The 27602-nt window shown below is 38.6% G+C and overlaps 1 protein-coding gene across 1 annotated transcript in view; it reads right to left on the minus strand.

The window, feature by feature from the left end:
- The window catches only part of LOC104617483 (probable global transcription activator SNF2L2), a gene marked incomplete at its 5' end in the record, with an annotated part of 52952 nt that overhangs the window by 7154 nt on the left and 18196 nt on the right, over positions 1–27602 (minus strand). Inside the window, 5 exons of the mRNA XM_010282817.1 lie at positions 11638–11856; positions 17198–17275; positions 20812–21039; positions 23572–23735; positions 27281–27447. Coding sequence (XP_010281119.1) covers positions 11638–11856; positions 17198–17275; positions 20812–21039; positions 23572–23735; positions 27281–27447 — 856 coding nt within the window. The remainder of the gene's footprint in view (positions 1–11637; positions 11857–17197; positions 17276–20811; positions 21040–23571; positions 23736–27280; positions 27448–27602) is intronic.

Consider the following 27602-nt stretch of genomic DNA (forward strand, 5'->3'; position numbering starts at 1 on the left):
AGTTAAGAACAGCTTCTACAGGTGTGTCAGCCAGAAAAGGAACGTCAAAGAAAGCGTATTCCCCCTGATGAGCAAGACTGGCAGACTGGTAACAGCAGACGAAGAGAAGGCCAAGGTACTCAGTGACTTCTTTGCCTCACTTTTCACTGCCAGTCTCTCTTCCCACACCTCTCGAGTGCATGGCCTGAAAGATGGGGACTGGAGGACCAAAGTCCCTCCCACAGTAAGGGAAGATCAGATTCGAGACCACCTGAGGAATCTGAACAGTCATAAGCCAGTGGGACCTGACAAGATGCATCCCAGAGGTCTGAGGGAATTGGCTGATCGACCTAACAAGCATATTTCAAAAGTCCTGGCAAGCAAGTGAAATCCCTGGTGACTAGAGAAAGGGAGACACTGCCCACTTTTAAAAAGAGGAAGAAGGAGGATCCTGGGAACTACTGACCTTGTCAGCCTCACCCACGTGCCTGGGAACATCATGGAACAGATCCTCAGTATCAGTGCAGACTGGGGGATGAAGGGATTGAGAGCAACCCTGCCAAGAAGGACTGCGGGTGCTGGTGTATGAAAAGCTGGAAATGTCTGCTTGTAGCACAGAAGGCCAACCATATCCTGGGCTGCACCCAAAGCAGCGTGGCCAGCAGGTCAAGGGAGGGGATTCTGCCCCTCTGCTCTGCTCTAGTGAGACCCCACCTGGAGTCCTGCATCCAGCTCTGGCAAAGACATGGACCTGTTGGAGCCAGTCCAGAGGAGGGCCACCAAAATGACCAGAGGGATGGAACACCTCTCCTGTGAGGACAGGCTGAGAGAGTTGGGGTTGTTCATCCTGGAGAAGTGAAGGCTCTGGAGGACACCTTATTGCAGCCTTCCAAGTACTTAACAGGGGGCTTATAAGAAAGATGGGGACAAACTCTTTAGCGGGGCCTATTGCGATAGGACAAGGGGTAATGGTTTTGAACTAAAAGAGGGGAGATTCAGATTACGTATAAGGAAGGAGTTTTTCACAGTGACGGTGGTGAAAACTGGCACAGGTTGCCCAAACAGGTGGTAGATGCCCCATCCCTGGAAACATTCTTCAAGGTCAGGTTGGACAGGGCTCTGAGCCTGTTGAAGATGTCCCTGCTTATTGCAGGGCAGGGTTGGACTAGATGACCTTTAAGGGTCCCTTCCAACCCAAACTATTCTATGATTACATGTCGTGGCAGACTGTGTGTGGTTAATGTTTTGCAGCTTATAATGCTGAGAACTAAAGACTGACCTCTCTGATTTTGTTCCTCATGAAAAAATCCTCAAATTTCAATCCTTCATAATGTGAATTAATAGATTATTTTAAAATTTATATTAAAAAAACCCCAAACGACTTCCCAGGGCTTAGCCTCTCTTCATTCAAAGGGCATTATGTCCTTTTTCTTCTGAGATCCTAATAATTAAATCAGAAAGATAGCTGGTGTAATGAGACGATTTACACTCTCACCATATTAGTCCTTTGGAAAGAAACTGCAGCGTTACCTCTTTCCAGGAACACATTTGCTTCCAGTGGACCTTGCTAACATTTGCAGAGACAGGTATCTTTTCTATGGTAAAAATAAAATTGACAATTCTAGGCACTGGATAAAGCTAAGTAGATCGGTCCAACTCTCATTCTGCAACACACCCAACAGCAGGATACCATATCCTAGTAGAAAGTTTCCTATAAAGAACAAGCTGCCTTTTCTTCTGTGGAAATGACACAGCTGAGGATGATTAGCAAATTTCCAGTGTGAAATCACTCATTTTGAGCCAAGTCTCTAGCCTTAGAATAAATGAATTATTTGGCTCTCAAGTGAACAGATATCCAGTGATGCCTTCTAATTGCTCAGAAAAATATTAAATGTGTTAAAGTGTTTTATTTCTGACCAACAGACTAACAGACTAACAAAAGGCTTCTGTTTTACAGGTGAGCATAAATTTTACATGTGCCCTGAGACACTACCGTTCTTAATGATACAACATGAGCTTATAGTACAAAGCTTAAACTGGCACCTTTATGCATGTAAAAGTAAAATCAGCTTCTGCCAATAGTCATACCACTAAGTACTTTCTTTCAGCTGTTCTCCTTCTCCCTTATATTTAAGTATATTCATACGTTCTCATACAGACATTTTTTATTCCAAGTTTAAAGTGTGGAAGATACACAAGTAGGAGCAAAATGGAAAAAATCAATTCAAAACAAAAAATATAAAATATCTTGCATAAAAAAATATAATGGAAAAAAAGAAGAGCAGCTTTCAGAAACCATTATAGTTTCATTAGTTTTCAGTGGATATTCATAGGCTCTCTCCTATCTACTTATTCACAAAAAACAGTTTAAGGGTTTTTCCAATAGCATGGGAAACTGGTGACAGAGATCTATCACTATTAATGCAGGTAGTCTGAGGCAATTAAGAGTTGGAAGCATGCAATGTTGAGAGAGTATGATATAAGAAAATATGGCAAGAGATTACACTACTCACTTCCTATGCTGACACAGGAAAAAATTTTACTTATAGAAATAGACTGTGTTTGAAGAGTAAACAGTAGGAAGTAGCCCTTTAAGACAATTCCAATATAGTTTTCTAATAACTTTGCAGAATTTTGAAGCAGACAGCATGAAAGGAAACCAAGTCAAACTTTGGACAATTTGTTGAGAAAAGCTACATTATATGTCTCTCATGTATTTTACAGCAAAACAGTCTTTTGTGAGGCTAACTTCTAGCAGTGATGTAGTGAGTTCCATGTTTTCAGGATGCTTCTAAAGCTGCAATTACCAGACTCTGGCAGGACTTACAGTGGCGCTTAACCCTTTAATATGCATACCACAGCCTAGAATTCAAAATCTAACATGAACAGTATTTGTCTAGAAGGCCTTTTTGGTCTTCTGTGATAAACTGTAATGCAAAACGCAGTCTGATGAGCAAAAAACTACTATCTAAGCAAAGGCTAACTGAAAAATACAAAGAAGATTCCTGGAAAGGTAATGAGGCTTAAGGGGAAGTGAAGTTTCTCAACAGATTAATGTATAGTTTACTGTAAGTGCATGTATGAAAAACTAAAGGAAGGCTGTAAGCAGCAGCAAAGTCCTATAGTTCTCAGTTTGAAATCCAGCAAAAAATATTTTTTTTACATTGTCAGATACATCTGAAAAGAATATGTAATGGATATCCATTAAACTATAATTTGTAAAACTCTAAACTCCACAATTTCAGAGTACAGAATGAAATTACAGGGTTACAATTACAGGAAAACTTCTGTAGGATTTTCCTTTTTTAAAGTTAAAATTCCACTGCTAGAGGAAGGAAATATACCATCCTACTCATCAAGCAGAGTACTTCAAGATGCCTCAGGAACCTAACCGCCTAAGGCCTTCCACTCAGGACATGCCTAAGAACAGGCTGAGTAATTCTTAAGAAGTTCAGTCTGAAACTTTCCTGCTCTTCCATATTTGCTAAGTTAGTACTTTCATACTTGTTTACATAGAAGATGACACAAATAGCTTTAATTTAAGTTGCAGGTTTCTGTAGAAGCAGTAGAGCTCTGCATATGTACACTGATCCATCAAAAGGATTACTTTTGCCTGTCACGCCTGCTGCTTGGAAAACATCAGTGTGAAGCTTCCCATTACCTGCTCAGGTCTACCTTCAAAAGATGGCATTTTACAGTAACTGTCTCTCACTTTACTCCTGATGACAAGGCAAAATATTAAATGCTTCTCTTTTTGCAGAGTGAATAAAGACTTTGGCCACAATATACGCATGGAAAGGTACGGGTAACGTCTTACCCATCTCGTAAATGCAAATCAACATAGGAAAATTTATTGCCTCTATTCAAAAGTTTGACAGCTGACAAAAGGTCACTTACTGCATATGACCTATCATCATTACTGTCAAGGCATGTCAGAAAACATAACAATGGAGTGGACCCAAGTATTAAAATGCTTGCTGCTTCTCTTTATAATGACAAATGCCCCTAAGCAACAGTAATGTTTTAAACTTTTAATGCAGACTTTCTTTTTCTTGTGGATTTCTTGAAGTATTTAATAGTTGTGTTTCAGTTTTGGAAGTTGATTTGAATTTTGGCCTTCCACATGAAGAATATTTCAGGCATCTTAACCACAGGACCTAATTTTTTTCATGCAAACTTTCACACTTGAAACCATAATAATACAACAAAGCCTGAAACCCAGAGTTTTAACTCATGGTTTCCAGGCTATATAAACTTGGTATGTCAGAAAAGTGTATCTTTTTCAAAGAAAATGCAGTTTATTTTAGTCTAATGTTAACAGTGCTACTCACATTTTTTAAAAATACAGAAAGGTGTTTATGTGACACTACTATTCTAATGTTTTCTAGGGGAGAATATACATACAATTCCAATTGAAACTGTGTTAATATTTGTTATAGTCCTTTACATGTAACATCATATAGACAAAATCAGACCCCCCCCCAAAAAAAAAAAAAAGAATCCTATGAAAATATGGAAAGATGTTTTACTGATAGGTATTCCTCTGAAACAGCTGTTCAGATTTCCCGACTTGAGGTCTCTCTCACACAAAAACTATTTCTGGAACACGAAAATATGCCTTACTGAGAATCTCTCTCAGATATTGAAGAGGCATTTTCAAGTACTTTGTTAGTTTCCAGAATTAATACTCTTGATCCTGCCTCCAGATTCTGAGAAAGATACCCACCAGAGTGTAAATCAGGTTCTTTTCTTTATAAACTAACAAACCCATCTTTCCAAAATAGAGACCCAAAGCCATCAGGTAGATGCATTTAAATTCCCTCTCATACATCAGAAGTCAAGAAAACCCCCTTTCATCTAAACTGCTTCATTGGTTTTAATTTCACCACAACTTAAAAGTAGCCATTTTCTCCTTTTCTTAAATAGATTCTCAACTGAATTTCCTAAAAAGGGCATGAAAGGTAGATGGTAATACTCAAAATATAAAAATGGCTTGGCTTCATGAGGCCTTAAAGCCACGTCCAACTTTCTAATCCTTCAAGAAATCAGCCTCCACATGCATAAAACTTATCAGCCTCACCTTGCACATTAAAAAGTAGTACCTGGGGCATCCTGATGACTGCTGGTCACAAAATAGACAATACTCTGGGATGGTGGACTTTTTAAGCCTCCAGTGACAAAGCCTTTTAAATGTCACTTGTTTTCCTTTACAGATTAACAAATTCAATTAGAGCTGCAATTCAATACTACAGAGCAGAGTTTAGATCAGAATGCAATTTTCTTCAAATGCCCTGGGCAAATTCTCACTTACTCAACTGTTAAACAGGTTTAGCAGCAAGTCAGTAAACTTTGCAATTGTAACCAGAAATGATATAGAAGAGTAAAGAAGACAGAAAACCAAGGGTGGAGCAGTATCATGTACATGAACTATGCATATAAATTATGCACTGGGTAAAAGGTTATTTTTTTTCTCCTCCTTCACAGAATCTCAGCCTCCAATATAGGCTATATAAAAAAACCTCCATTACAATTACAAATAACAAATAGTAGATGAAAAGTGAAGCTAAAACAAGTATCAAATGTAATGGTACTTTTCCACACAACTATTTTAGTATCTAACGAAGACCACTCTAAGATCAAATTTCACCACCACAGTTTACTAAACCATGTCCTAAAATATCATCTTAGTATTGATTTGGAAGTTGTATACATAAAAGTGAAGTGCTCTCAGAAAACATAAATCTAACTGAAAACTTCTAGTGATTTATGTCAAGTTGTAGTAACAAGCTGGCTTTTGTTACTAAACAACTTCTAACAACTATTAGAGAATGTGTAAAACCAAAAAGTTATGAAAAGTTCCCCCTAATGAGAAAACAGCTGAAAATATGCCCAACATTTTCCTACTACATAGGTTCATGTATTATGCAATGTATTTACCTTAGTTAATAAACATGAACAAAAAAGCAAATGAAATTTACGTCATGATTATGCTATTATGATATTCTGTATATATGAAAGCCAGCACTGTTTGTTTTTTTTTAAATTTAAATAAGATTGACTAATCACAGACCAAATGCTTGAATTTCAATTATAATTTTTAGGTAGCAGAACAAGTAGTCCACAATAGTTGACCTTTGCACATTTGCATCAGGTAAATGAGACACTGCTCATTTTGAACTCAAATATGTTTCCCTGGCCAGCATGCAAAGCTATTTCAAATTAACTGCACAGCTAGGGAATAAAACTTTATTCATGTCACTTAGCCAGCAATTTAATTGAATGACAAGCTGAATCCAGGTGCAACTGTCTTAGGAGTCTTATAATTACTCAATCAAATCCTCTGATTCTTGAAGTCTGCCCTAAGCAATGAAGTCCTTGGTAGATGACCCTGCTAGAAAATCATCTGCCCTGGGATCCAGCAAAGTATTTTGAAGTCTTGTTAGAAGTGGTGCAGGGATAGAATCTGATAGAACATAAAATACTTCCAGGATATAAATGCTTCACAGGATCAAGAAACAAACTCCTCCTTCCTGTTTTTTTAGGAAATACAGTTGTCATGCCAACAGTTACAGAACAGCAGGCTGCAGCGACAGCTAGTGATCATAGACTCATAGAATGGTTTGGGTTGGAAGGGTCCTCTAGTCCAGCCCCACCCTGCAATAAGCAGGCACATCTTCTACTAGATCAGGTTGCTCAGAGCCCCGTCCAGCCTGACCTTGAAGGGTTACAAGGATGGGGCATCTACCACCTTCCCTGGGCAACCTGTGCCAGTGTTTCACCACCCTCACTGTGAAAAATTTCCTCCTTATACCTAGCCTGAATCTTCCCTCTTTTATTAAATCCATCACCCTTTCTCCTATCGCAATAGGCCCTGCTAAAAACTCTGTCCCCATATTTCTTATAAGCCCCCTTTAAGTACTGGAAGTCTGCAATAAGGTCTCCTTTGTCTTCTCCAGGTTGAACAACCCCAGCCCATTTGTGTCTTACAGCTTCCCTGGGAGGCTCTTATTGAATTACCGGTTGTTCAGGGCAGCAGCCCTAAACAGCTGTGTATGTCCATAGATCTGGCTTCAGTAATTATTTTGTCCCTTGCTTCCAAACTCACGTACTTCACCTCCTAGCAAGGAGGGAGCTGACATACTTGGTCAGTATACCTGCATGCAGACAGACCTCAAGGTGTATGGCAGATCCAGTGGGGATCTGACATGACCTTAACTAGACTCCTCAGTGTTGGACGAATCAGCAGAGCGGTCAGGGTCTAACTGAAAAGGAGCATGCAGCTGATCTCCACAGATTGCTGACTGAGGCAAAACTCGTTGGAAAAGATCTAATCAGTCTCCCCAAGACACATAAAGAAAAAGAGACAGCTGAGGACCGGATATTGTTATTATGAAATCAACTTATTAGTCAGAAATGCAAAGTTTTACTCCAGGAAACCCCATGAGAAGGTAACTATAAAGCTGTAACAGCAGCCACAGCAAGAGAAAAAATGAGGAGCATCACTTGCTGCTCATTCTCATTCTTCTGTAATACTGCAATAAAAATAGAACTATCTACAGTTACTTTTGGAGAATGGCATGATACAGAACATGGGTAAAAGGGTGTCTTATGAATTAAATCACCATTCTGAATTCAGAACTTACTGGCTCTTTAGTTTTTTTCCAGTTTTACTGATACACGTAGTTCACTGCATCCAAGTTAACAGGACATGATTAATTCAAAGTTTTCATGCAATACACAATACTGTTACCTTATCAGTTACAGTGACAAAGCCATAAGATACATATGTTTATAAACTACCTACTACAATTTTTTATGTTAAAGATTCCCTTGAAAGTATTGTACAAGATTATTACCTTTTTTTTTTACAATCTTCCAGAGATGTCATTACAGAAAAAGACAAACCCTTAAATTCTCAAAGAAGACATAAAAGTGATGGTTGGTGGGAGGCCAGTGGGTGTGACAAAGAGCAGTGTTTACACACACACACGGAAAATAAGATTAGGAAAAACTCAGAAAACTTGACTTAGATTTCAGTATCTATCCAATGGAGAGGAGTTTTTATTTTGAACTTGCATAAGCAGTGTTACACTATAAATAAAATTCCTCTCAATAAATAGTCTAAAAAGTATTAGTAGTTCCTACACTTGGCATTTGTTTCAACACATTCTCAAGTCCACCTGAAAGCTTAAGTTAAAATATGTACACAACAGAGTCACAGTAGTGACTGCAATGCTCTGTGAAGCAACTGGACTTAGCTTTAACTTAGCTAATTTAAGAACATGCTTAACAACTCAGTAGGGAGGAGGAGAGAGACTAATTTTTCTCAACAGAATAACAAGCCATGTTCAAAAAGGGGTAGCATATGTACCATCTTGACTAGCAAGGTTTCTGACCTGGCCTCACACAACAGTCTCAGAAGCAAACGATGAAAACAATTACTATCAAGTAAATAGAGAACTGGTAAGAAATTGTTTTCAGAATACTCCTTAATTGCTCTTTATGAAATGGTCGACTGCTTTTCAGTGTTTGTGGTATCTTTAGAAAGACAGAATAGAAAGTATGCCTACTACATCTCCAAAGAACACCAGGCTGACCAGAGGTTCACCTAAGGACAGGCTTAAAATTCAGAATAATTTTGGTGAAGAAAACTTGGATATCATTCAACAAGGGCATATGCTAAATCCTCTTTACTAGGAAGTAAAGATCAACTATACAAAACATGATTCTGAAAAACTGGCCAGAAAGTAGATCCACAGGAAAGGATTAAGGGCTTATATTGGATCAAAATTTTAACACAGGTCAATGCCTTTACTGTTAAGAAAATCATAGAAACATAGAATCTTTGCTTTGGAAGGGACCTTTAAAGATCATCTACTCCAGCCCTGCCCTGCAATAAGCAGGGATTTCTTCAACTACAGCAGGTTGCTCAGAGCCCCATCCAACCTGACCTTGAAGGTTTCCAGGGATGGTGCATCTACCACCTCTCTGGGCAACCTGTGCCAGTTTTCACCACCCTCACTGTAAAAAATTTCTTCCTTATATCTTGTCTAAATCTATGCTCTTTTAGTTTAAAATGATTACCTATCACTACAGGCCTTGCTAAAAAGTCTGTCCCCATCCTTCTTAAAAGCTCCTTTTAAGTACTGAAAGGTTGCAATAAGGTCTCCGCAGAGCCTTCTCTTCTCCAGGCTGAACAATCCCAACTCTCTCAGCCTGTCCTCACAGGAGAGGTGTTCCACCCCTCTGGTCATTTCTGTGACACTCCAACAGGTCCATGTCTACCCTGTGCTGAGGGCTCCAGAGCTGGACACAGTACTGCAGGTGGGGTCTCACCAGAGTGGAGTAGAGGGGCAGAATCACCTCCCTCGACCTGCTGGCCAAGCTGCCTTTGATGCAGCACAGGATATGGTTGGCCTTCTGGGCTGTGAGCACATATTGCCTGCTCATGTCCAGCTTTTCATCCACCAGTAACCCCAAGCCCTTCTCATCAGGGCTGCTCTTGATCCCTTCATCCCCAGCCTGTAGTGGTACCGAAGGTTGCCCCAACCGAGGTTCAGGACCCAGCACTTGGCCTTGTTGAACCTCATGAGGTTCACAGGGGCCCATTCCTCGAGCTTGTCCAGATCCCTCTGCACAGCATCCCATCCATCAGGTGTGTCAACAGCACGACTCAGCTTGGTGTCATCTGCAAACTGGCTGAACTGTCTATGTTATTGCTGGAGATATTAAAGAGTACTGGTCCCAGTATGGACCCCTGAGGGTCACCACTCGTCACCGAGTAACAAGTGAAATGAAATACTGGATCGTAAGGTCTAAGTATCCTAGATGTTATGCAAAAGAACTCCTCCTCCTTATTCAAATAAGGCCGCACCTGGAATCCTGCTGTCTAGCTTTTGAACAAACTTTCAGAAAGAAGTCAGTCACACATAGAACAGCTAGAGGAAATCAGTGAAAACAATCACAAGATATAGAAAACAGGAACTATGGGAAAAGACTGAATGAGTAGTGGTTGTTAACCTTAAAAACTGACTTTACAGGGAAGCAACTCTTCCACGACATAAAGAAATCTTAAAAAAAGAAAGGTAGCAGCCTGTATGTGCAGAGTGATTAGAACAAAAAGTAATCGGCTTAAAATCCATCAAGGAAATTCAGGTAAGATACAAGGGAAAGCCAAACAGTGAAACACATTCCCCTGTGAACTTCTAAATTCACTGCTAGGGAAGGCCTTGAAGAACAGATCAGATGAACATCTATTATAAATGACACAGGACTGGCTGATTCCACCTCAAGTAGGAAGGTGGATTAGGTGATTTTTTGAGGGCTGCTGTTTTTGACAGTAAAGCACATAACACAAATATCAGAGATAACTCAAGACACAAAACATGCAAGCCAAAGCTAACTTCTGTGTTGCCATAACCAGAGTATTCCACCATTAAAAATAATTAGCTGAAAATGATCTTGAGTAGATGTACACTATACCACAAGCACTTCCACTGTAGGAAAGGGTAAATGTTTGAGAAGCCAGACAGGAGTTTATGTTTCTACGTCTTTCTTCTCCACTAACTACTTGAAAACGTCAAGTATCAAATACCTGTAGTTTCATAAACTGGCTTAGATTTACAGCCAATGTGTAATTCAAACCTTTGCTCTCCTAAGCTTTAAACCCAGCAGCAGAATCTGGATTAGCTCTTAGCATAGTATTGCACAATGCACTCTCACAGCCATCACGTTTGTAACTGCAGTAGGTAAGATTTCTACATATCTTTAGCAAATTATACACAAAAACTACACTGTATATTCATGTTGGCAATAAGTCTGTAATTATTGTATGATAAAACTTACTCTGTCAAATCATGTAGACTAGTTTTGCACACACAGTACTCATCTATATGTTTTGGAAATCGTAACATTATCAAATTTCCTGGTTTTGAAAAGACTTTCCAACAACCAATCCTCATCTCCTTACCACCAGTGTTAGCACCATTCTGAAAAGGCACATGCATTAGAATTCATTAGATGTGTGTTTTGCACAAGAACAGCAAGAATCCTCAAGTACAATAAAATCACAGATTTGGTGGCAGTTAAGTTTAGAATCTTTACTTTCAGGTCTTAAATTCTTGTATCATTTATCAAGGGTTTTGATCTCAGTGAAGCCAAGACATGCTCAGGACTTGGAAATGGAACAACATGAGAGAAAGAAGACTTATGTGGAAGTTGCCAAATTCTTAAAAGGGTTAAATTCAGGCATTTAAAAAAATAATAAAATTAAGCTTCTGCAGCACAAAAAGCTGTAATGTACACCTATCACTGGTCTTTTCCACTGTAAAAGAATTCTTCATATATCTTAAAGATGACACTTATGAAAGTGTCTAAAGATATAAGAAATACATCAAGATCCACGGCAATGGAATAGTTGCAATATAAAGCTATCATAGTCTTTATTCAGCATTTAGTAACACTGATTTAAGTTTCAGCAATGCAGTTTAAAACTTACTTATGCCTTCAACACAGCAGCAAAAGCTGAATAATAAGGATATTTAGGCCTCAACCACCTCATTGTGCTTTCTCTGGCACAACTGTGCAGTCTCAAAAAACAACCCACCACAAATGAATAAATTTCAGCTGTAAAAAAAACATTAGAACGGGACAACCTACCCGCAGCCATTGTTTCTCTGTGAGAGCATCACTGTAGTCCACATCCCTGCGTTGACGGGATCCTCTTCCAAATATTTTCTCTTCTTCTTCTTCACACGTAAGCCTTTCAACTTCAGCATCATCCTTAATAATCCAGGATGGTAATTCATCCTCCTCCATCAAGCGGGGCTTACGCTTGGGATTTCTGGCATCCTCCCTGCGACGGTCCATGTCCATGCGCTGAAATGGCAGTTGAGAAAGGATAGAACAGTTTTAAGGACAAATATTAAGTAAACCATGGAAATTCCTGGCTATATAAAGATACTTGAAACTTTAAGCCAAGTCCTTCACAGGTATTTCCCTTCCACGATACCTCTAAATACTTCTAAAATGCAGCTATAAAAAGAAGCTACACTTGATGGTTAATTTTCTGTCAAGTTCACTACTCCATGTTGTGGTTCAACCTGGCAGGCAGCTAAACACCACACAGCTGTTCACTTCTCCTCCCCATTGGGATGGGTGAGAGAATCAGGGGGGAAAAAAAAAGTAAAATCTGTGGCTAGAGATAACGGCAGTTTGTTAGGACAGAAAATGAAGGGAAGAAAAAGAATAATATAATGATAAAAAGATATACAAAACAAGTGATGCACAATGCAACTGCTCACCACCCACTGACCGATGCCCGGTCTGTTCCTGAGCAGCAGCCCTCCTCAGCCAACTCCTCCAGTTTACATACCGAGCATGACGTCGTATGGTATGGAATACCCCTTTGGCCAGCCTGGGTCAGCTGTCCTGGCTGTCTCCCCGCTTCACGTGCACCCCCAGCCTTCTCGCTGACAGGCCAGCATGAGAAGCTGTATGGTCCCTGACTGCTTAGCAACAATTAAAAACATCACTATGTTATCAACATTATTTTCGTCCCAAATCCAAAACACTGCACTACACCAGCTACTAGGAAGACAATTAACTCTATCGCAGCTGAAACCAGGACACTCCTTAACCAGCTTTTACTAAAGTGATTGAAACAAAACAGCAGCTAAGTGATACAAAGCAGAACACAAGAACACTGTTGCAACTCTCTTCCTTTTTTGCATGGATTTTATGGTTTCTTTATATTGATAAATGTGATCTGCAAACACTAATCATCCCTTGACAACACCCCTGTAAGGTGGTGTTGCTGCTATGTAACTACAAAAAGTAACTGAAAACACACTAGTTTTGTGAGCCTGAATATCAGAAGAACAACATTTAAGAAATTTAGAATTAGAAAATTGGTATTAGAAAAAGGAAAAAGTATTAGAAAAAAGGAATTAAGACAGAGAATTAATTCACAGTGCCAGAAAACCAGCATGCTTAAACCACTGAATTTTTCCTGATCTTCTTCTGTACTTAGGCAAAAATCAAAACACATACAAAAAGTATCAGGTAAGATTAGGTAAAGTGTCAAGAATATTAGAAGCTAATGTTCAGACTTCAAGCTAAAATTGAAATAAGCACATAAATTAATTTCAAGTGTGGTGAGCAATTACCTCAGAAAACAGATATGGATGCTCAGGATACATTCCCATCACCTACTGTAGACTCATCAGTGAGGTGCTTTATAATCCTCTTGGCAAAGCATCCATCTCTCTCTATGTGCTGACCTAGGCGCCTATGATCCTGTGAATCTCATTTGCACTTTTTTAAGTATCCCAAATCAGAAAATAGCCTTTTTAAATAGACCTTTTGAAGAGTCATACCATACTTAAACACTCAGTATCAGTTCCTAAGCAGAGGAAACAATCACGTGGCCACTAAGCATTTAATTTTCATGTTTGAAAAACCAGCATAAATAGACTGGCACCAGAATTGGCTGTAGCATCAGAACAGGCTACTGCTTTCTCCAGTAAACATTTGTAAAAAGCATTCTCAATTATGTGCAAACTCCTCCCTTGGTGCATGATGCTGCACTTATACAGGATGCCAGCTAGACTTAACATCCTTTTACACCCCTACCCAAGACACAGACATGCATAAATTCAGAGGTATTATCTATCTACGGGGGCAGCTCGTAGATTTACTAACTGAGGCTTAATGATGGCACTGTGGAATATGCCGCATCTCCTCTCATCTTGGCACTTCTCAAATACAAGCATTCCCAAAATACTACCTTGGGCACAGCATCTTACAAATGGTTTTCATCATCTTGTCCAGTGCCCAATCTGATTTCTAAACTCAGTGAAAAGCAGAATGTAACGTGTGTCTTCAGTCTGCAGGTTCAACTACATTCAAGAGGCAACTATAAATACATGTGGGTTTTCCTCAGCCTTCATTACCTCAGACAATGATGAATGGGCTGAATAGCCTTTAGATTTTTACAGCAGACTTCCATATTTCACCTTTTAAAGAACCTCTCAGTTAATCTGAATTAATCTCAAAAAAGGGCTTATTCAAGCCAGACATGTGGCTTGGTTTATTGCTAACTCGGCAACTACCAAGCTGCACTGACAGAAGGCCAAAAACAGATTTCTCTATTATTTAGGAGAGAACTTCAGTGAAGCCAGGGGTATCATATTATAATGACAGTAATTATATGAAGTGAATGCTGGAACATAACTTTTTTTCCCCCATGACCATGTTTCTATCTCTAAGACAAAGACTGAACACTAAGGTAGTATATTTTTATAGCTGTTTTCTGAAACAAAATCGCTTGGAAAGGAAAATTAAAGACACTCTCAGTTAATCTGAGATACAAGCGATACAAACAGCCATTTGTTTTTTCTTAGGATAGTATTGAAACTACTTTTATCTCTGGGAAACCTCCAGCCCTAACTTCCCATGTCTTCCCATGAAAACATGTATTTTCAAACCAGATCTACCTTGTTTTATTGAAACTAAGAGTAGTTATATTTACACTGTCCTCAATGAGGCCTAAATGCTGGAAATAAAAAAGTGCTATGCTACTAATGTTTACACTGAAGTGAAGAACTTCACACTCAACGCCTAAAACTTCCAGTTTAGAAAAAACACAAAGCACTGCCTTCTTGTGAACTATGAATGGTTGCCTTAAACTTTCCAAATTATAGCAAAAATAATTTTATTAAAAAAAACAACTCAGTGTAAAACTAGTAATTTATACACTCAGTTGCTGCTATATTGCCATGCTGGATTCAAGGAGATAAGCTGTATTAGCAGAACTAGAGTATCGGCACCCATTTCGGCGAGTGGCCTTCCTTGAAAGGCCACTCTTCCACTTGAAAGGCAGTTTTTACATCAGGAATCTTTATTTAAGTAAATATAACATTGAAAATAACTTAAAAATTTTTCCAGGAAGAGTAATACTTTTTGAAGCACACTATTATGAAATGACAAGAGTTGTACAGACCACATTGAAACATGTGACTTTTCTTTGAATATTTTCTAAACTTACTTACTATGTAACAAAGTGCTGTCATTTGCAATGAATGCAAACGTAGGACAATGTGAGGTTTGAAGCTATCTAGAGCTTTTACCTACTGTTATACCCTCCTCTAAAAGCCAAGGAACAAAGTCTGTTTGAACACGTCCTCTTTCTGAACACTGTATTTAGCTCTACAGCTATCTATCAGGACCAATGCCAAAGAATACTTCTAACCTGAAAAAGAGACCACAGAAGAGCTTCTCAAGGAATTGATCTGCTCTCTTGCCTGTTATTTTAAAGTGAGCACTTCCAAACCAAGCAAAATGCATGCTTTTACACCTCTAAGCCTAGTTAAATGAACAAACCAAAACACATTTTTTCCTAGATATTGCAGTTTGCTGAATTATGATTGCATCTGCACAACCTTAATAGACTGAATAAGGCAGCACAGATATCACTGAGGTAAGGAGAATACAAACCTATCTGTGTGCTCCTTATCTGACTATGCAAGACCTAAAATATTGATAAAAAGAAGACATACAACCCTGAATAGTTTACTAAAATGAAAAACAAATTTTTTATTAGCAATTAAAATTATTTCTTAGCCATTAATATTTATCTTCACTGTTTCTATACTATAGTGATGTTTTGCTTTTCTTTCAAACCCCAGGCTTTCAAAGCATGTTAGCTTTGCATCTTCAAATTTTATTGCCTAATACCAACTCTTTACTCTCCCTTAAAAACTTTCATCTACATTAATATGAAAAACATTAATTCAGCCCACACAGTGCTAAAACTGTCTTCACTCTAGGCCCCTCAACTATTTTACTGAATGGCTGTTAATAGCCTTCAAACTTAATCCAAAAAGATGAAGTTGTAGAAATTTCCTGCAAACAGACATAAATTCATCAGCTAGTTTCAATCCATGGATTAGTTTTTTCCTTCTGGGTCTGAAGAAGTACTGAGAAGCCTTCTCCAGCAGCAAATCTGCTCAGGGTACTTTCAGCCAATAATTTGAATTTTGGATCAAATGGCCACCTTTTGGTTTCTGTCATGTAAATCTCCTTACACCTAAATCACTAAAGGGAAGTTGAAAAAGACAGGTGTCTGTAAGCACTCATTTTCTGTGCAGCCTAGCTTTTGGGATTTCAGTTCTTCTGAGATTAACATTAAGCAAAATTTAGCACAAAAGGACTAAACTGGCAAGTCGGCAGTAACAAAAAGGCACGGCCATGTGGGGGAATATGGCCTTTGCCAACTGTGCACTTGAACAACTGTCACATGTAAAAAGGGCCTCTGCACACTTGCCTAAGTGAAGTTTTAGAGATGAATCCTTGAGCAGAAGGTGGTGAGGGATGAAAAACCTGTGGCCCTATCAGTGGTTGTTTCTGTGGATACCACCTGACATCCTTTTATTCATGCACATACAAGCGTTCGTCTTGTTCCACCTTGCAGGAAAAAGCAGCTTATGTAGAATTAGAGGGGATGGTGCTTTACTTTCAGTACTTAAGTATTCTCCTGTTGCTCTGTCAGTGACTGTCAAAGGTCCTCCAGCAAACCCTGCATTATACACACACTAAAAGGCAAGAGCCATGCCTACACTGACATTTTAGTAATTATTCCATCAGTTGTTTTAAACAAAAAGGGAAGTACTAATAAAAATGAGTTGTGTGCATTTGAACCACAGTCACTAGTTCTACTTCAATAACTGTTCAACAGCTGTAGCAGCAAAGATGCAGCTGACTGGGCTCTTGATAAAACCATCAGCAAACCCCAGTTAACCCACAAAGAAAACAGCACTGTCAGTCTACTAATTTACTATCTTGTTAAGTTCCTGTAGTTGTCCTTGCCAATATCATAGCCCAGAAGTCAGAAGAAATGTTGGAAAATAAAAGTATGTTGGAGAATTAGCAAGCCAAACCGTGACTATCAGTTTTGCACTGTAAGTTTCTCGGCTTGTGCCAGACTCTTCCTCCAGACTGGCACTGTTCCACTATACTGCCCGCAAGCATCTCTGGAATCTTCCTGTCATGTGAGGAACTCTGTATTTAAGCAGACTACTCTTCTTTCCTCAGGTAAACAATGCAAGCAAATAAAGTCTATTTCTCCAACAAAGTTTTCCAAAATTTGACAGACAAAAGGTTAAGGCCTTTGTCAAAAACACTAAAGAAGATACTCTACTTATGATTGTATCATCCTTACCATAAAGAGATCAAATTCCTCCTCACGTCGAGCAATCATCTGATTCAGAGTCTCATCATCAGGAACTTCATCTTCCTCCTGGTTAAACAAATGGATAAAGGTATTACAAAGAAGCTACATGCAACCTGAAGTAACAACCTCCATCAGCTCAGTGTTGCACTGACCCTCCTTCTGTCACAACACACGTGAAACACTCGAAACAAAAACTTTCAAAGTGTTCAGCAATTCAGAAGTAACGCAAAATAGACATAATCAGAGAGATGACTGGGACTTATTGCCACCTTCATAAATTGAGAATGAGGAAATGAGCAAATATGCAACCAGGAAATTTTGGGTTGTGGTTTTCCTGGGTCAGAAGCACAGTTAGTGCTTCAGTTAAAATATATGCATTTCCGTTCTGGTGTTCTACAGTGCTCCCTCAGAAATACTGTCCTGCGTTATGAGATCTTTGCTGTGAAAACAAGTATAATTAAAAAGTCCTGGTTAAATGAAAAGAATGAAATATGTCATTATACTGGAAAAAAAACCCTGCTGAATCCCTCTTTCTCTTGACTGTTATCCACTTACAAATTGAGATGTGAACTTCTGACTTCAGACAAAATTAATTATTTCATAAAAACAGAAAGTCATTGGAAAAGCAATTTAGAACTGTAGAATTCAACTAAAAATGTTAAAGCTGAAGAGCAATGATACCTATTTTAACACACAGTCCACAATGTTCAGTATCCCTCCTTGAATTATTTTGCAAGCACATGGCAATTCAAATCTGACAACAGGTCAATCAAAACAAAACTACGGACCGGTTCCTACATAGGGCTTACTGAAGTTACTGTGTTACAGTATGCTGCAGATCCAGCATTTTTCATGAAAACTTATGTTTTGTACTCAGTGAAATGGGAGTATAGAACACTGCATACAGCACCCAAACATTTACATAACCCGTAACATTCTGTAGCTTTTTTCCCTGAAATAAACAGAAAAGGCCTTCACTTATATCCACACATCTTATTTTCCCTCCACAAGCAAGACTTCTACACCTCAGAAAAAAAAATACAGTTCTAATTAATGCAATTCCCAACGAACACATCTGTACCTTAATGTACATACAATTCAAACACAAAAAAAACAACTGCGAAAATGATAGAGCTAGCTCTTCTCACTTCTAGTGAGTGCTCCTTCAACGTTCAAGAAAAGGAAGTTACGTAGTTACACACACAGAGAAAAAAAAGAGTACAGAACCCTTCTTTTATCATCAGTGAAGAATCTGACCCTCACAGAAGTTTCACATGCTTCCTATTATCTCAGAGCAACTTGTGACCTGAAAAAAATAAGGGATGCCACAGCAGAACCTGGAACAACAGTGTCCGCATCATCTGTGGTTAGTCTGAATAGTCCGGTTGCCAACCAGGTAGTCTTGGCAGAATTAAAATTTATAAACACCAGTGCCAACAGAAAACACCTCTATGAACAAGGTTCTTCTGATCATCTGTCATACATTCCTATTATTCTATCTTTCTAAACACACAGAAATTACCTCTTTGCTTTATCTAGTACCGCTAAAACAAAAAAAAACAGAGCAAAAAGGAGATGAAAGAAGAAAGAAAAATAAGGGGAGATTTGATGCTGAATTTACAAAAACTACTAAGAAAATACAAATAGAATGTGGTGTTCTACATACGAGCGTGAAAAGCTTTGACATGCAAGTTTAAAGCATACTTAGCATGGGTATATTTAACTAGGTGGTCACTAAACAATCTCTTTATTAGATGGGCTAGCCTGTATTTGCAAGTCAAAGTTGTTTTGATATTAGTAACTTTTAACTGAGAGATTTACTTTTTCTTGTTGATCTCTCATTTGATACTCAAATTTTGTTTCCAGGGCTGTTGCAATGGAAGCAATGGCCGACCAGTGCAGGATGGTGCAAATTCAACCCCTTTTGCTCCCTCAGCAGTTTCAGTGTTTGGGCCAAATTTTGCCTAGCCTCTGTTCACAAAGAAAATTTACCTGAAAGCTTCAGCTTCAGTCTGACTGTTAGGGCACAGACTGCAGTACCAATGCTTGCTTTGAAGAGCTGGGTTATGGCAGACAAACCTTGGTTAAATCAGTGCTTGCTTCAGGATAGCAAACCAAATGTATTTGAATAACACACAAGCAGCAGATTATTCTGAAGTAATCTATGAAATAAGGCATGTCAAGTAGGCCTGAACTACAGTCCTGACTTTGGAAACATTTTCAGATAAGTATTTTCGAGGGCTTTGAATTCATAACAATATTATGTCAATTGTAAAAATAAACCCACAGACTTACTGAAAATTTCTATTGGTTTCAAGCTCATCTATCTACTCATGGATGGTGTTGGCTACTTGAGAACTACAGTTTTACTTAATCAAAAATGGCACATATACATCATCCCATTTCTGCATTCACACCCTGAATAAAAGATAATTACTGATAAAACTGTCATTTTTCTTTCATTTCTTATGACAAATGCTAAAGCAACAATACAAAAGTCCATCTTAATGATGTACTAGCTTTTTGTAAATGCACAGTAACACAAAGAGTTAACACAAAAGGTTTAATTACTAGAGAAGTAAACTCCTTGGTTTTTGAAACTTTACAACACATAATGAAGGATGCCTGGGAAACACAGACTATAGAATGTTCTTTTCTTTCAGTGGGCACCATATTCAGACATACTAGGCATACTGAGGCAAAGTTAGGCTTGAAATCTCTGTGTCTTTGACCGGTACCGGATATTTTACAGGTGGGAAAAAGTCATTGCAGAATGGGGTTTTTTTGTGTGTCCTCAGTATAATTGATACATTCATACACTCTCTCCCAAATGTGGCTTTATTCCAAAAGCTGAATTTTGTTCACATTAAGAGTCTGCAGTGACAGGCAAAAGAAGGGGCTCACCATTCCACAATCACAATTCCAGAGAAGAACACAATAAAAAGACAGGGACATACAATCATTGATTCTATAACCTCACTTCCCACTATTATAAGGAAAGATTTGACAGCTGTTTTTAAACACCTAATTGTTTCTTAAAGAGGAAGTGGTAACCAGAAGTCCAGATTGGACACAGTACCAGAAAGAAACAGTTATTTTGCTGGCTTGTCCTAAGCCCAAAGCACGTGAAAGCAGATCTTAACTCTTACCCAGGATCCAAAAGCAGCACAGTAAGCAGGGTCTTTCACGATTGAACCTAGGTAGTGCTAGTTGCTCATCATGTCTGAAAATCAGATTACCTAGTTTAACATATAAACCGGACTTAGGAACTGTTTTATAATCTGTTTTGGGGGAGGAAAAAAAAAAATCTCTGTTTGAATACAATTTTCTGCCAAAATTACGAAAGGGCAGAATGGGTTTAAGTTACAGTGCCTAATTCTACACTAAAATTCTGCCACAACCATTACATCATAACCAGTGCATTATAATCTGTTACCATGACCAAAAAATAGACAGAAAAATGAAGCTGTTTCTTTGACCGGATGGTAAGAATATGATGACATTTCTAATTTTAAAGGAGGTTACAATCTTTGCAACTGATGACAAAAATGACTCAGTACTTCCTGAAACATTCTCTTACTAATTCTTTCTAACTACATTACCTCATTTTCTTCTTCATGCTCCAATATAGCCTGTAGGAAGGCTCTCCTTTCATGGCTTGAAGATTTCTGATCAAACATTCCAGCCTGAATAACTTTTTGATCTACGTTCAGCTTATACTTTGCAGCAGCAAGTATCTTCTCTTCCACGCTGTTCACAGTGCACAGTCGCAGGACTCTAACTTCATTCTGCTGACCAATTCGGTGAGCTCTATCTTGGGCCTGCAAGTCCTATAGGCAAAGAACATACAGAGTGATTTATAAGTGCGCTACAGAAATCATTCTCTGCTTAAAGGACATTATAATGCTGAATTCTTTCTGGTATAAAAAGTTGCCCACCATAATTCACATGGTTCATTCCTCATTGTTTTCTTTCCCAAAACTTTATCAGACCCAGACAGGTGGAAAAAACATGGACTCTGTACATGTGTAAATGTACACTTCTTGAAAGCACGTGCAGTGACTGAGAAGGGCTAATCTATTTATTTTTTACCTTCTATTCAAAGCTCATGGCCTTTCAAGCCAGAATGACCCTAAAATATCTCTTGACTGCACAAAAAGAAAGCAACAAAATTACTAGGAAAAAACCCATATATAAACTTACCTACTAAAGGCTGTTGCGAATTCTTAAATATGTTAACTAAAAATTATTTGATCCATTGAATCAGCTTTTAACTTGGAATATTTGTGTTAAAACACTGAAATATGATCTCCCCGACTGAAAGTTCACATATACAAGACTGTGACTCAATATAACCATTTTTTTTGTCAGGTGACTGCACTTAGAAATGGTGGAAGTAAGAAGTGCACTGCAGTCATAGGTAAAGAATTTCTTTTAGTAATTCAAAATCTTACCTATTTCCTTTGGGGAAAAGTGAAATCCATTACCTCCTATAAATGGCATGTTTCTACTTCAGCACAGTCAGATAATGAGAAGTACCTAACCTCAAAATGCTATCAAAATTTTGTGCTAACTCACAACACAGAAGTTTCTTAACTTAGAGAAAAAAAAGAAAACAGGCAATGAGTTTGCCTATTTCAGTCCCAGCACCTTGGTTTTGCTCTGTTCTTAGTTCTTTCCTCCCACAAACTCCCCACCCAAGCACTATATATGATACAGCTGCTGCAACCTAACGGTGTTTTTGAAGTTTGCATTAACAGCGAAGATGAAGATACAATATGATTTGCTTGTGTAATCATTCTCAGAAGCACAGGAAAATAGTAAAGTGAGGAAGCAGAAGATTTTATTTCTGGAAATACACCGTTTAAGTCCCACCCCTGCTGCCAGCTATCCCCTTTTAGCACACTGCTCATTGAAATGAACAAATCACTCCTGTGCAGGAGAAGAGGAACTGCATGCATTGAAAAGGAGGCTGAGGGGAGACCTTATCACTCTCTACAACCACCTGAAAGGGAGTTGTAGTGAGGTGGGTGTCAGCCTCTTCTCCAAGGTAACAAGCAACACGACAACAGGAAATGGCCTCAAGTTGCACCAGGGGAGGATTAGATTGGATATTAGGAAAAATTTCTTCACCAAAAGGGTTGTCAAGCACTGGAACAGGCCGCCCAGGGAAGTGGTTGAATGACCATCCCCAGAGGCATTTAAAAGACATGTAGATGTGGCACTTAGGGACATGGTTTAGTGGTGGACTTGGCAGAGCTAGGTTTGTGGTTGGACTTGATGATCTTAAAGGTCTTTTCCAACCTAAATAATTCGATGATTTTGTAATTTAGCAATCTGCCCATTGAATACTCCAGAAAATATTCTGTAATTTTTACTATACAAGGATTTATTGCTATCCAACTACTGAAATAAACACATATATTGCTATACAACTCTCTGCTATACATCCTCTATATATTGCTATACAACTGTTGAAATAAACTTGTCTCTAAAAATGACCTGAAGACAACCAAAAATACGAAGAATGAAGTGCTTTCTGAGCTGCTTTTAAAACCTCTAAATATAATTGCTCCAAATTTCTTAAGCCTTGCTTCAAATTGGTCACGATGGCATCTATGGGAGTGCTGCCTTGAAAGTTCTATATAAAACTCTTTTTAGTCTCACTTTCCTTACTTTTACATGTGGCCATTGACTACAAACTACAAAGTGTGTTGCATGTATTTGCACAATAGCTGAAAACACACACAAAGTTATATACTTCCAGAACCTAACTTACATTCTTTAAAAAAACCCAAAAAGGCACTAAGTGGCAAAGACAAACTTGAGTTACCTCTTCTGGCTTTTTAAAATAAGCTAAAGTGCTCTGATACCCTGTTTTCCTGGTGATCTGTACTCACTACTACCCACTCACACCAACAGTATAAGTTCACTGCCTCAGGACAAGACTGCTGCACTCATGCAGCCACTAATCTCCTGAGACAGGCAGCACTCTGCACAGTCTTTACTAAAATACTGCAACTTACCTACTGAAGACTCAAAATGGGGAGTTACTCATTAATGTCCCAAGGGTTAAAGAATGAGTACAGCTATACAAATGGAGCAGGTCTATAGGGCCCCTAGCTCTCAGAATTCCCCAAGACTCAGATAAAATACATACACAGAGAATTACTTCACTGAGTTAAACAATAACATTTCCTGATTGTACAGTTTGCCTCACTAATTCCTCTCAAAGCAGCATTTTATGACTTACCTTAATCTACTCATTTCACATCAGGCTATATCCCCAATTTAAAGAAGCAAGCCCCAAATCCATCATGAATTCTTTGCGCATTTCATAAAGATAAATACATAAAAATAACCTGGTGAGGATTCCAGTCACTATCAAAGATTATAACAGTGTCAGCAGCCTGGAGATTTAAGCCTAGCCCTCCAGCCCTTGTACTCAGCAAGAAGATAAAGTATTGTGACCCAGGTTCATTAAACTTCTTCAACAGAGCAGCTCGATCCTCTGATTTTGTTGTGCCTGAAAAGAAATTAAAAAAAACCAACGCTATAACAAAGATGTGAATTGAAATAATATAAATACAATGTCAGTTGCTGAAGGTACATGTGGAAGGGAAATTTTAGCTCACTTGCTCTTTGCCATCTCTAACACATTTTCCATAATACAGAATAAACACTGGCAACAAATGTTTTGGTCAACTGCCATCACATCTAAGAGACAGACTGCTCAATACCTCTTTTAAGTATTTCTTTTGACATTTCAAAAAGGGACTTTAAAATGTTGGCTAACATTGTTATATCTTTTTATGACTCTCATGGTTTAACCCTAGCCAGCAACTAAGCACCACACAGCCACATGCTCACTTCTCCCCCAACCACACAGTGGGATGGAGAGCATTTAAAAAAAAAAACCAAAAAACCAAAACCAAAAACCTGTAGGTTGAGATAAAAACAGTTTAACAGGACAGCAAAGGAAGATAAAATAATAATAATAATAATAATGATGATGATGATAAAAATAACAACAACAGCAGTAAGATGATGCAAAGTAAGTGATGCACAATACCATTGCTCACCACTCACTGACTGATGCTCAGACAGTTCCAGAGCCATGGTGCCCCTGGCCAACTCCCCCAGTTTATATATTAAGCAAGATGTCACGCGTTATGGAATAGCCCTTTGGCCAGTTTGGGTCAGTTGTCCCAGCTGTGTTCCCTCCCAGCTTCTCACTGGCAGGCCATAAGAAGCCAAACAGTCCTTGACTCATGTAAGCACTACTTAGCAACAACTACAACATCAGTGTTATCGACATTATTCTCATACTAAATCTGAAGAACGGCACTATACCAAATACTAGGAAGAAAAATTAAGTCTATCCCAGTTGAACCCAGGACAATGACTCACATAAATTTCAACTGAAGTTACTCTACACAAACAGAAGAGAGCTCCAGTTTTGATTAATGCCTTCTGGCCATGACAGCATCTAAATGTTTTTTTTAATTACTTATATAGAGACCTATCAAAATGTCAGTGTTGACCTTCAGAGTCTTCATTAGTAAGAAAGGATTGAAAATTCTTAAAATGTCCAATTTTGAGGCTGATGGTATACAACAGTTGAGGGAGAGCAAGGAATGAAATCATGGTGAAAATGTAGGCAAAATTCTAAAGTAAAAACCAAGCCCTTCGCACTCTGGTGACTGGATGAATTTCACGTACTTTGACAACAGTCTATAGAGTTGACCTGAGCCTGGTCCACTGTTTGCCTTACCTTTTTTTCACCTCTGTCTGTAATTGAAAGGCAAATAAAGTCTGCTGGTTTTATTCAGGTATTGATATATGTACAGAAGACGAAGTTCTTCTATTACTGTGGTGGGTTGACCCCAGCTGGCTGCCAGAAGTCTTACCCCCACCTCCCCCACCTCAACAGTACATGGGGAGAAAGTAAGATGGTAAAGCTCCTGGGCTGAGATAAAGGCAGTTTAATAAAAGCAAAAGCTGTGCATGAAAGCAAAGCAAAAAAAAGGAATTTATTTACTACTTCCCATCACAAGGCAATGTCCAGACACTTCCTGTAAAGCAGGGCCTCAGCACCCATAATGAGTGCTTGGGAAGACAAATGCCATAACAAGGAATGTCCCTGCATCCTCTTCCTTTGCCTCAGTTTTCACTGCTGAGCAGGTCCCTTTAGTCAGTTTGGGACAGCTGTCCCAGCTGGGTCCTGGCTCAACCTCAGCCTACTGGCCTTGGGGGTGGAGGTGGAGCGGTTTGGAGACACTCGGCAAGTGCTGCTCAACAATAGCCAAAACACTGGTGTTATTACTGGTGTGTTATCAGCCCTACTTGGCCACAAATGCAAAGCACAGCACTTACATGGGCTGCTAGGAGGAAAGTTAACTTTATCGCAGCCAGACTCAGTACAATCACACAGCCAAACTGCTGGCTCATAGAAACCCATTCCCTTAAGAAGCACATGACTTGAGTAGAAAACGCTCTATGTGAGAAGACAGCTGGAGAGAATCTACATATATATTATATTCCAGCATGGAAGGTAATCTGTCATCACAAAACAGGAAAAGACGAAAAAAAGGTTCATCTCACTAATTTAATGAACTACGCGCAAAACCTTAAAGAAAACGAGGAGCTGTTTTTACCACACTGCATATTGCCATAGACACTGTAGCATGAAAAAGAATTAATTTTAAATATGTGGTATACGGTAATTTAAAACATTTTAAATATAATATAGTTCATCTTTCTTGAATGGACGCATTGAAACACCTGGAGGCCAGAGGTACAAGGGGGGCTTTGTTAGCATGGTACTATGTTCTTCAGCCAGTTTTGACAAAGACATCCTGTGGCACAGACAGCCCATTTGTGTCTCAGTTTCATTACCCCATAGTAGCGTTTCAAGTCCATGTTCATTAATATTTGTAAAGGATGAGAATACTTCTCAGCATTAATTTTTCTTCCAAATAAAGCATGAAGAGTCAACTTAAAATGCTTTAAGAGAATATTCAAAAGGACCTTAAACTCTCACTTTATTCATGCTGTTCTATTTTTCTTAAATCATGGCTTTTCTATTAAAAAGGTATTCTGATAAATGCTGCTGGTCCTATGTAATACTATAATGTGTAAGATAAATACATTAAAAAAAAAAAATCAATATTTAAAAAGGTGCATGATGCAGAGATCATCAACATGGAAGAAGACCAAAATAGAAACTTCTTTCAAACAGGTTTAACCTCAGATGGGATGTGCTATTTGTAGTTCTTTTCCCTTCAATATTAATCCACTATGTTTCTAAACCATCTTTTAATTCAAAGGTAGTAAAACATAACTACACATGAAGTAATTGAGACTCCTGACCTTCCTGTGAAATTCAGGAAGAAAACTACAGGCACTACTTTACCTGTAATTGAAATTCAGGTATCCTGTGGAGAACAGCAGTCGAACTTTAAACAGGCACAAATTAATTAATTCCACTGGAATCTAAGCAAAACACTGGCATTATCATCTCTCATCACGAGAATACTTTCAGGTTAACTTAGATAGTAACAACTGACTGGAACCTTGGATTTTAAACCTTATTTGAAAAAGTGATCAGCCCCTAAACATCAAATCTCTACATAATCTGCATTCCAGGAATAGACCTGAGTGTTCATCAAAACAATCCCTCGACTAAATGGTTTGCAGGTTAAGCAGATGAAAGAAAACAGTCAAAGAGCCAGGGAGACAGAGAATTACTTAAGATCAACTCTAATGAGAGAGGCAGAAGTACATCTTAATCAGTATCTTGTCTATAAGAACAGGGAAAACTCTAGTAAGCTGCAGCTTAAGGGTTTACTGCCCTAACTTTATGATAAACACCCTTGCAGACTCTTCCTTCATGGATTTGTCAAATCAGTTTTTGATCCTGTTTATACTTTTGTAGAGCCAACATCACAGCACTGGTTTGCTACAAAGACACTAGAAAGAGAATCCAAGTGTCCCATGCCCATACTAATGAAGCTTGATAACTCCTAATTTCTTATTTACCCCCCCCCTTTTTTTTTTTATTTAGCTTACCATCAAGACGCAGGTAAAGGAAATTTCGAAAGGCAAAGTAGTCTTCCATAATGGTCATAAGTGATGTCATTTGACAGAAAAGAAGGACACGATGGTTAGTAGCTCGTAACTTTGGTAGAATACGATCGAGTAGCTCAAACTTCCCTGAGGCCCGATAAAGTTCGGCTCTGTTGAAGAGAAAAAGCACAGTGAATGCCAGAATGAGCCCACATTTGGGAAAGTTTTTAGTCATTATTGTGTCAGAGTATAACAGGAAGATTAATTTGCTTAAGACTAACAAGACTAAGAGCACTTTTCCCTCTTTAAAATTGTTTACGTTGAT

This window comes from Phaethon lepturus, unplaced genomic scaffold (assembly GCF_000687285.1).
Source record: "Phaethon lepturus isolate BGI_N335 unplaced genomic scaffold, ASM68728v1 scaffold12112, whole genome shotgun sequence".
Classification (NCBI taxonomy): Eukaryota; Metazoa; Chordata; class Aves; order Phaethontiformes; family Phaethontidae; genus Phaethon; species Phaethon lepturus.